The sequence below is a fragment of the Haliotis asinina genome, chromosome 14 (assembly GCF_037392515.1).
Source record: "Haliotis asinina isolate JCU_RB_2024 chromosome 14, JCU_Hal_asi_v2, whole genome shotgun sequence".
Classification (NCBI taxonomy): Eukaryota; Metazoa; Mollusca; class Gastropoda; order Lepetellida; family Haliotidae; genus Haliotis; species Haliotis asinina.
In genome coordinates this window covers 8,892,140-8,903,596 of record NC_090293.1, presented here as the reverse complement: position 1 = coordinate 8,903,596, position 11,457 = coordinate 8,892,140, and the positions used below count along the sequence as shown (strand labels likewise).

Here is an 11,457-nt window from a genome sequence, read left to right as displayed (position 1 = left end):
AGGCATTTGGTGCTACCATTGACGTCATTCAAGAGGTGGAGGTTGGTTTTCTATGAAATCAGACATTTGTTTAGGCCGTCTGCGCCAGGTCAGGAAATGTTTGGAGAAATATGTAATTCTGGATGGTGGCTATGTAGAGAAGTCTTAAGGACAAGAAATGAATAGATATGCCTTGGGGATAATTAGAGTTTTTTCATCTGGGACTTAATTCAATTCACTCAGTCATGTGTAAATGTTTATGTTGGATATTTATCTCATTGATTGTGACTTCTTTGTCTGAATCATTGGCTAGATAAACACTGAATTAGCATGTTGATCCTGTGATCTGTCTATCACAGCTGCAGCTGTTAGAAATGAGTATTATATGTAGTTTAAGGATGCCGTTGCTTGGCTACGGGGAGCAGAAGTGAATACCTATTGATACCTTGTTGTCAGGGTTACAGACAAATATCAGACATAATCCCATTCAGGAGTTAAATATTCTGAGTCTTTTCTGTCTGTAAATCATGTCTGGTCATACCAAATATTCCATCTTGAGATTATTATTACTTCTATTTAATGGTGCTATTGTTTGTGGCGCCGTGGGGAAGACATGCTCCTCAGTAAATCAGCTACCAGTCGTTGAACGTTCAAGATTGAGAGGAGCTATATTTGACACGTTCTTTTGTTCAGGGCTTGTAATCTGTGCCAAGGAATGTCTGTCAAGACATGCATGTCGGTCCCATAACTTTAATCTTGATGATGGCACATGCGAGCTGTGTAAAGAGGCTGGGCCGGGAGCCAATGGATCAGCGTTTATGACGAGAGACGATACCTTCGCTTTTTCCGAATCACACAATTGGCCACAGGTGAGCTCATTATATAATATTGGCAACGATTGGGGTACTCGAAAGTGGCTCAAAAATTCAAGATTGTGAGGGCAACATTTTATCATAATACGGAACGGACGAACACATTATCACCAGCTACATGTATCGTGAAGAATGATCTGGGTTAGCTGGCGAACTTTGCAGTTGATGATTATGAATCAGTAGTACCTAAAACCGGCATGATTAGTTGAACCCAGAATCAGTCGTAGAGGCAGACCGAGTGCGAGTCTCCGTGTGACGCTTCTTGGAAATTTGTCGCACTCCTCTTGCAGCTCCTTGCCTAGTTTGGCCAATATGATCGGTGGACTATTACGTTGACGCATACGTCTCCTTATGTCCCGTCATCAATGGCTGGCTCCTTAATGGCCATTAAAAGCACAAACACTGAAACTGTAGTTGAAAACTAACACAAATATACATGCAATACATCCAGCCGTAATTCTTGCCACAAATCAACACACAGTTGATCGTCATTTCAACTTGTGTAGCCATAAACATTATCTTATATGACCCTTAACTGGCAGAAGTAACAGACGAGGCAGGAGTAATTATTTTAGTTTCGTATTTTTAGTTTCGCATCCCTGGGTAGCTTATAACTATTGAGGTTGTGCTTAAGGTGAGCGTTGACGATTCTGGGACGATGGACGCTCTGATTGTAGTCATGATAGGCACAACGGCGTCCCACATCCCATGGAAACAGAACATAAAATGTCCAGTATATTGCCCCTATTGTCCCACCCAATGACCCTTTCTTGCATATTATAGAGTATCTATCACACTGATGCCAATCTCATCGTCGCGCAAATACATCTGGCCTGAAATCTCTGGGTGGCATTGTACTGATCTTCTCATCGACAACACCAAACACGGAAACGCTTATGAAATGCTGTGTACACCATAATGTTGGTCAAAATTAAGGGTCGGTATAACACCTGGGAGTCGAGAATCGAGCTCAGTATAGATTTCTAATCGACTACGCCATGACTACAAACGTAGTCAACGTTTTTGGTCAATCGTAAACATTTTGGAGTGTATGGTACCTATATAATAGTCACGAATTACAGAAACGTTGGACTTAGTAGCCCCTTCCTAGCATCTTAGTGGTCCCTCGTGTGCCAAGTCTTTAAAGCGTTCACTCGTCACGCCGAAGACCCGAGTTTGATTCCCCACATGGGTACAACGTGTGAAACCCATTAATGATGTCCCCTGCCGTTGATATTGCTGGAATATTGCTAAAAGCTGCGTGAACCCATAATTAGTCACTCACTCACTCACTCACTGCAGACCCTGCATCACTTCCCCGTACACAAACAATTTCTGGCATCAGGCAACTCACATATATAACAAGCACATTAAATGACATTGATAGAAATATTTGTCCAGTTATACTATGTTTCACAGACATATACAATGCGCATTTCTCTTGAACATTTATCTTTGTTCTTATATATATTAATTTATGAACTACCTTGTTAGTTAGTACGTTGTGAGTGAGTGAGTGAGTGCGTTCATATGTGTCGTCACATCGGCAATATTTCAGTCATACCGTGACGAGAACAATCAACGGTTCGATTACCCATATGGATATTATGAAGCCCATGCAGGATTCCTCCGCCGTGATATTACTGGAATATTGTTAAAAGCGGCGTAAAACTTTACTCACTTTCTCACTTAACAAGGACATTCCTTCATTACAGTAACTGGCGAAGAACGTTCATCTGGCATGGAAACACTGTACTAATCATCAGTTGACAGTGTTAGACCATCCTTGTACATCTTATCTACAGTGCAGTATTAGAAAAGTCATTATATCTGTTAATGTTTTCCTGCGTCATAGGCTGTTTAGGAAGGCAAACAAAACATTTCATTTGTAATCCGAAATTCGTGCTAATATTGACTAGCTGTTGAGATTTACCCGTAAATGTTCCCTAATTAGTTAGAACTTTTTCAAGCATTTTGATGTGTCAATATTGATAGTTAAAATCGTGACTGTTTTAAATCTGATGTCCACACAATAGTTACGTATTCTGGTTCCCATTAATGATGTATACTGTATACACATGTTGTCCCTCCAGCATATACTGAGTGTTTGTCGAGGCCACAACTGCCCTAACAACACGAGGTGTGTGGAAACATCCGACAATTCCAGGGAATGCGTCATTGCATGTATGTAGTTACTATTTATCGATTTTATTATTTTGTATTTAAATGTCGTAATTACGGAGCAAATTATTGTTTAATGAGATTCGATCTGCATCTGCACTGATAATCAGATTCTGGGTATAATTAATAGTTTGAAATGGGAAATCTCCAGGTGAAGATGGTATATCCACAGAAGTATTCAACAACGTTAGGACGTTATTTTTTTTCCACATAGAAGTTATAGTTTAACCGCGTCTTAGAGACCTGTCTGGTCCCCGATTCTTGGCATACTGGTATAATTATACCATTACACAGATCAGGTGATAATAAATATCTCGTTAACTACAGGGGTGTAATGCTAGTCGATACGACAAGACGTATTCTGGTTTTAGACAAGGTTGCGTTTTGTCACCTATACTGTTGTGGCTACATGTGAGAGAATTTGTGAAACAGATAATAGCTCATGACTCAAGAAGCATATTCATTAATGAAACTATCCCCGATATAACAATATCATTATCAGCTTTGTGTACGGAGTTGGTTCTTAACTTACAGCGAAAGATTGATGTTTTAAAGGAATACTGTTTGAAGTGGGGTCTCACTATATACATTAACAAAAAGAAAACATAAGCATAAAAAATGGAGGCAACGGTGGCTAACTGTGAAAAATAGTATATCGACGATAGTCAAATAGAGATTGTTCCATATTATAAGTGTTTAGGAATTGTATTCTCTAGCAGAAATATTTTCACAAAAGCTCAAGAGTTCAATATGTCCATATTTGATCAGAAGATATTCTCACCCTTCCACACCCATAAATAACAAGACTTGATTCTTCATCGCCTACATCTATCAATAACAATTGCATTTTTTTCCGACGCAAAGAGATTCGGTCTACATCAGAAAGTTATTTTAAGCCTACCACCTAGCGATCTCAGTTTTACAATGTCAAACACAATTTGTGAAAAATTTATTCTCAAAATTCTGCCGCTACCTTCCTGGGTGAGGCAAAGAATAAGAAACAGTTAACAAATACAGACTGCATTAGGACTGCCGTTGTCGGACAAAACCAGAAACCTTACTCAGGCAAGCAGACTTCATGTGCATTTCTAACATTGAGCCAATAATCATATCTAAATGGTCACCGTTTCTAAATCTATGAAGTCAGGGGATTTATATGGAAAACTGCTGACGCGTCGTAAAACAACAGTCACTGTCTGTCCGTTGTAGACTGCACCGCTCCACCAACAGTTGAGAACTCCATTGCTTCTTCACCAATCGGCTACTTCACCCCTGTAAACCAGTCCTTGCCACTGAAGTGCATTGTGGGGTATGTGGCGTGCGGAAATGTTACATGTAACCCGGATGGTTCATGGACCAAGATGACTTGCATGCGTGAGTTGATACAGCTATATTTAATATGTCCTTATAATCGTCTTTTAAAATCATTTCAAACAGTGTGTCCTACATAAATCATTGACTCTAGTTTTACAATATATCTGAATTTGAAATCTGATTTAGCATCAGTATGCCCAATTGCAGAGGTGGGCTACCATTGCGGACTTATAGAGTAAGTGATCTGGGGTAAAAGCTGCCTTGACGCGTGAATACTGTAAAATAGAGACCATAGACAGGGCATTCAGAAACAATAACATTATCCCATGATCCTGTCAAGGGAAGGGGAGGTAATGAAATATCAACACAATCGTCCACATACTCGTGCACAAGATGTGCTGATTCACCCTTGTTATTGGGTCCTTGTGTTACAACTGACACCATGTTTGTGATGTGTACCGTGGAAGTAATGTGAAATCTGCTCCACATCCAGCTCTGACCCCAACATTGTCGGTTGTTGTTTAACGCCGCACTCAGCAATATTCCAGTGATGTGACTGTCGTCTGTAAAGAATCAAGTCTGGACCCAAATACCCAGTGATCAACAGCATAAGCATCGACCTACGTTGATTGAATATGATGACATGTGTGAATCAAGTCAGCAAACCTAACCCTGTTATTCGTTTCTCATGACGAGTATGGGTTTCTAAAGACCAATTTATTGATTTGCCTCCTACATTGAAATAATGAAGCAGGCGGTGATGAAGCCACAAAGCATTCAAAAACAGCGTTAAATACGAATGAGGCATGGGCAAACGAGTGCAGGTATCCATGACAACATAAGAATTTGACATATCAAAACAATATCCCCATTGACTCGGCTATAGTGTAAAGACATTTTCTCGTTCCAGCTGTGTCCAACTGTCCCGAGGTTCGGAAACTCAGTTCCACGTACACTGACGGAGAGTATTGGCTGTATCCACGACTACTGAATGGTTCCCGAGTAAAGGTGTACTGTCATGCAATGAACAGTACACCCTCAGAGTACATCTCTCTGAGTACACCCTACTTCATTGTCGCAACTCAAGTTAACAACTGCTCGTGGTGGCATTCGAGATTCTATTTGGGGTATTATGTCCTTACAAAGATTGGCTTGGATATCGAGGTAATTTGCTTGTTTTCATGTGGTTTTCGTTCAAACAGACATAATCTAGGTATCGTCTGTTGGGTGTTCAACGCTACAGAATGTGGGCACACCAAGCATACTCAACCTTAACCCAGACAAAGCAGTGATTTGTATTTCGTGGACATCGGGAAGATTATCACACAGTATTTATCGATCATGACCTGAAGTCGCCAACGACGATCATAGGTCATTCAGTACATGAAATTCAGGTGGTGTACACATTTAATCTCACACAAGCATAGATAATGTTCCATCTCTTACATATGCAACCGATATCCTTGTACTGTACAATGCGACTTACGGGATCGTGGGCTGAGGTCCACTGTCTTGGTTGGCATATGCCATCGTACCGCGAATCGCTGTGGATGATAAGACTCTAGTTGAGATCGAGAGTATGTCCGGTCGCCATATAAAACATTAGTCTGACAAAGTATGTCCATCATACCAAATGTCTTCAAGAGGGTAGTCACCCACCCGCTTGTCGTTTTACCGGCCATGTATACTGAACAGCAGAAGAAACAACATTTGTCAAGTTTTAAATGGAAGACATAAACATGAACGCTTTTTCATGTTTTTGCGTTTCTTTTGTCGTTCAGTAACGAAAAGAGGTATGAAACCTCTTTAACATCGATTGTAAGTCTCAATTTTATTGTTAAAATTGCTAAATGTTTAAACCAGACAATTTTTAAGATCAATTCCATTACCATACACGTCTGCTTCCTTGGGTGAAATTGACGAAGCGTAATCGAATTATTCTATTTTCGAGGAAAGATTAGATTTCGATTACATTTCACGTTCACATGTAGCTGTTTATTTTCCTTATGGTGCTAGAATCTGACCATTAACAAGTTGGATAGAACCTTCGTCAACAAGACCAACAGGAGCAGAGCTGTCGACGTGGGGACAGTTGTAGGATGTTCCCCTTTGGAAAACTCGACCTGCGGGGCTGCAGGACAAGCTGTGCTAGATCTCAGAGGAACAGGACTACGTCTCAAAGAAAATGAACTAGATCTCAGAGGAGTAGGAATTGCTTTCAATCACACGGTTAGTTTTACACCAGTGGAGACTTCGTACCAGGCAGAAGTCACAGCCATTGTTCAGACAGTGCTCGAGAAGTAAAAATATTATACTTGGTTCAGACCCCTTGTATAGTGTGGTTCCTGGGTTAACAAAATACCAAACAACAAAGTCGAAAGTATGTATGTGCGCGTGGGTGCGTTCAAAATGATGTCTGATACCTGTCCGTACTGGTAAACTGATGTTTTCACTGAGAGAGCATTGATATTTTAAGGTATACAGAATACAGTATTTAGTGCCACATGCAAGATATATATGGAAACACTTGTATGTGTATTATGTACATATACATGTATTATGTACGCTCACCTGTCTGGAGAGGGTAAGTATGGTTATACGCAGAACGATTTAACCACTAGGCCACCCGAACGCCCTTCGCGTCTACAATCAACCAGATAACAGTCTGTCTGTCAAATGTTTATGTTGCTCTTACTGAAAGCACCTTATTCTTTCAGGCAAACAGGTCCTTCTATTCCTCGAGGAACATGTTCACTGCAGCGTTGTCCTCGTATAATCAGCTCGTTGTATTTCGATGTGCCCTACACTGTGGAATCTGTTTCGTTGCTTCTCCTATGTACATCTCTGTGGCGGAGTCAGACGGTAATTATACTGTGAATGCAAGGGCATTAACGCCTTTCAATTAATTGTTTACGACTAAAGTCACTGTTGTCTGTTTTATAGTCGTTCTTCCAGTACTTGTGGTACCAGAAGCAGTTAAATCATAGTGTTAGTAGTAGTAGTAGTAGTCTACCAGACTACATTAAAGGTAAGAGCTTACCATATCAATAACATGACTTTCCGTGTGTTCGTGAGCTTGATATGGAGATTTATCATGTGTCCGAGTTGAATATCACACTCGAACGTATTAACTCGGACACATGATAAAATTCCACATTAAACTAGCGAACTCATGGTAACGAATTTATCTAGACGAGTACTCTCACTAAATGCTTTCACTCTGGACTGAAAGAATGAGACAATCAAATTGGCGACCGATGTATATCTTTTTTATTTGTGAACGAGGTTAGGTCAGCATGACCTGTGTTGGAATGCACGATCAAGCCTCGAAGACGAAACTCGTATTAGACTAAGCGAGAGGTTACTGTAGACGTGTCAATATCCTACAGCAGGTAAACACATGGACATAGCTGTAGTGAATGTGGGGACTATTTTTGGTACACTGCCACAGACGCGACATTTGTGGCCCAAACGCTAAAGCATTTCTGTGACTGACCCCTCTCAGGTCTACAGAAGTCAAAGCATGCGTGATGATTGCCGCTTGGAAGTGTCATGGCGGACTCCAGCGCCTGGCGGGAAACCTATAGCTAGTCGTTTGGGGCTTAAACCATCAAGAGAAAGGGCGATTGGAAGATGGGAGAAGAGAAGGGGAATTTGTGTTAGCTTTTTTCTGATTGGCTTGTCCCATACGTTCTCTCAGAATCGCCAGTTTGCTGATAAACACAGGGAGACAATATGTATACACTCTGGTCAATGACGGCCATAATTTGAGCTGCAGCAAAGTGGCACCTTGACCATACTGTGACCACAGTTGCACGGACAGAGTGACTTTTGTACACTGCGAATAGACTGCAACTCTTGTTTAGTGATTCCATGGGTTTCTGGAGAGTATTGACCCCAACGGGAACGTTGCAACACCAAACTGCGTCGTCTAGTGTTTGTTTACAAAGAACGCAAATAAACCCTTGACGACATGTTGTTACTAGGGACGCGCGTGGTCCAGGGTCCAGTTTAGCATAGGAAAAATATTCCTACGGTATGTGACCGGATTTGAGCAATGGGTAACCGACATTGCTGTGCATGTCGTAATATTTAATATGTGATATACATGATCAGTAATGTCAGTGGTATAGATGCGAGTCTTTTAGCTGCATTTCAGGAACTACAGATTGTATGCAATTACGAGTTGTTTTGTTAATTGCCAACATATTCTTTGAGGCACTGAACAAATGAAAATGAGGAAAATGGATGGCATTTGTCCTGTTCTTGAGTGAGTGATGAGCATGGTTTTAGACAGCTTTTAGCAATGTTCCAGCAATATACGACCAGAAATGGAATCGAATCCGGGTCTTCGGTGTGTCGCGCAGACGCTTACACATTCCGGCGCAGCGATAACAGCATAACATCACTGCCACAGGCTAATTTGCATATCACGTGACCGGACTTTTCTATTGTTTGTAAACAAATGCGCACATTCAATAATAAGCTGAGACTGGCAGAACGCAAGCGATTCGGCGAGGTTTTCTTATTGTTTTACACGGTTACGTAACTATTCTTCTACTACTGCATCAATAAGGTTTATGACAATACATATTTATATTCAAACCGGCTGCATCGTTTGCTCTCCATCAGGCTTCAATGGCAGCACCTGGAGCCTTACAACCCATGCAAACAAAGGATCTCTGCGCAAATCGAACAGTGAATGGACTGTGTAAGACTAACGAATCATGGAACTCCGGGTAGGAGAGGGGACGCTTTAATCATTAGGCTCCCACTTCCCCTCCTGTTTGTGATGTTATATTATCAATGATAATGCATGGACGTTTTGAACGATGAAACCAAAGGCTTGAAACAGAGTGAAGGAATGTACCTGTTACCAATATCCATCCGACATCTAATACGTAGACTGTACAAAAAGGATACAAAAAGACCTTTCGTGTAATACTATCATAATCAAACGAGTTACAGAATTAGTATCAAACGAGCGAACGCGATGTAATCAAGTATCATCAAACAAACCTGTTGAAAACCATCTTGGGGTGGAAAAGTACTGTATAAAACAATGTACATGATTAAATGTCTAAATGCCAGTGGTAAGGTACTAGCTACGGTATTGTGACTGAAGTGTAAGTTTCCCGATCTTGTGTGGCGTTTATCTCATTTGGTTTATATTGCAGTTCCACCAGAAGACAGTGCAACAACCCCGACTTGCGCCTGAACCTGGAAGCGGGTAGCACCTTCCGGCTATTTGAGCCCTTGACACTGGTAGTCCCTGCACTCTAATGACCCCGTGAAGAGACGAGGATGTGTAGGAAAATCAGTATGCTTGTCCTACTGGGTTACCTTTGCGATGTTACACTGATTACTTACATAATTATTCTTTTATGTCACAACCAACATGTCGAAACGACAGATCTCTTAGACAAGAGATTCTTTGTACGAATGTTCCAAGGAAATTTACTCTTGACTGGTGATTTAATGATTACGTATACCATTTTATGTAAATTTATAATCGTTTTGATAGATCGTATTTATGTTAGATTCTGTAAACTACACTGTGTAAACCTGTTATATGTTGAATACACGTACAGCAAAGCATTATGACATTATTTCCTTGCTTAGCGAGCAAGGTATCGATTCGACAGTAGTAACCAACAGAATGACTGAATGGTGGTCAATTCGATTCATCGTAACTTCAGTTGGAACTAATGCAGGTTGATCTTAAACTGCTGTTAGTAAATGGTATTGTAAGGTTGTCGGAAAAGCCAAGAAAATATATGTTTCCAAGTTTATGAGATTATCTGCAATTTTTCCAACCAAACGTTATCACGCAAAGAGCACGCACACTTACATTTAACGACTGATTCTTGTACTGGAGTCGAGATTAGTAACATATCGTACAAATATCTTAGGTTGTTCACTGGTGACGAGGGGGGCATGCGTTGGTGTACCCCCAATGTTTATGTTCCCTGAGCCCAAGATGTTTGTTTATGTTCCCTAAACATCTAGGGTACATCAACCCATGGTCCCTGAGGAAACAGTGAACTAGGCATTTATCTTACCTAACACCTTAATGTTAATTTTCAAACTGTTTGAAGCATGGATACTGAATAGTACACTTCAGTAAAACTGTGTGAATGAAAAGATTCGAGTCTTGCATCTTGCTGTTTTTTACCCGTAGGTATTGTCATAGTAAAGTCACCGTGATGTAATTCCCCTTGTTAATATTCACAGGGACTATATTTGAACGTTTTGTCAAAATTTGTTTATTGGAATGAAGGCAAATCTTTTCGTAGCCATCGCTAGCTTTTGCAGATGACACAAGAAGAACACATTTAGAGTTATCTCCCTTCCATCTATTCGCATTCGCAAAACATCGGTAATTTCCGTGCATCAATGCGTGATTCAGTGTTATTCAGTGTTATTCGAGATAAAGAAGAGCTACCACGAAGTGCCGAAGTGGGGTACATTGAAAATAATTTTAGCCAATGAGAAAAAGACACTCATGAGTGAGGTAAGATAAATGTTTATTAACGATGCATCTGCATTCAAATGAAAATTGTTGTTGTATTTTCCGTGATTGAGTTTGCAGTTTTGATGTAGTTAATTTATTGCAATTTGTCAAACTTTGCCATATATGTTTCCACCACGTGTTGACGTTTGACAATACATGTCTGGCTGAGTTATGAGTTAATGTGTAAATTCAAATGATCTATAAGATACTTTCGGAAAGGTATCAGGTTTGAAAAGAAAATGCACAAGCACAGTTAAAAGGAACTATACAAACGATAATGAATGAGCATAAGAATGTGGTATTTGACATAGATTCTGGCATTCCACACAAACTGTAGCGCAAATTTGTTGTGCAGCATAGAGAAAATGACCAGTTGTCATACATGCGAGCGAAGCGAGCAAAGCCTTGCAACGTATTTTCCTCGCTTCGGTTCGAAAAATATTTTTCATGTCAAAATAAATTATCACTACCATCAAAAGTATATACCCATTTCTTCACTAGGTTGTACTCTCACATTTCAAACCCCATGTTGAACAATTACTCACGTGAAATATTTTTTATTCAATATTTTAAGCGCAACTCGTGGTATACCAGACC

General features: G+C 40.3%; 1 protein-coding gene across 1 annotated transcript; it reads left to right on the top strand.

Moving 5' to 3' along the window:
- Window positions 1–506: 506 nt before the first annotated feature.
- Window positions 507–9,629, top strand: LOC137262071 (uncharacterized). The gene is made up of 8 exons (XM_067799856.1): window positions 507–848; window positions 2,945–3,035; window positions 4,242–4,406; window positions 5,257–5,510; window positions 6,363–6,575; window positions 7,064–7,208; window positions 8,979–9,057; window positions 9,524–9,629. Exons 1-8 carry the CDS (start codon window positions 507–509, stop codon window positions 9,627–9,629), a joined length of 1,395 nt encoding a protein of 464 aa, XP_067655957.1.
- The last annotated feature ends 1,828 nt before the right edge of the window (window positions 9,630–11,457 follow it).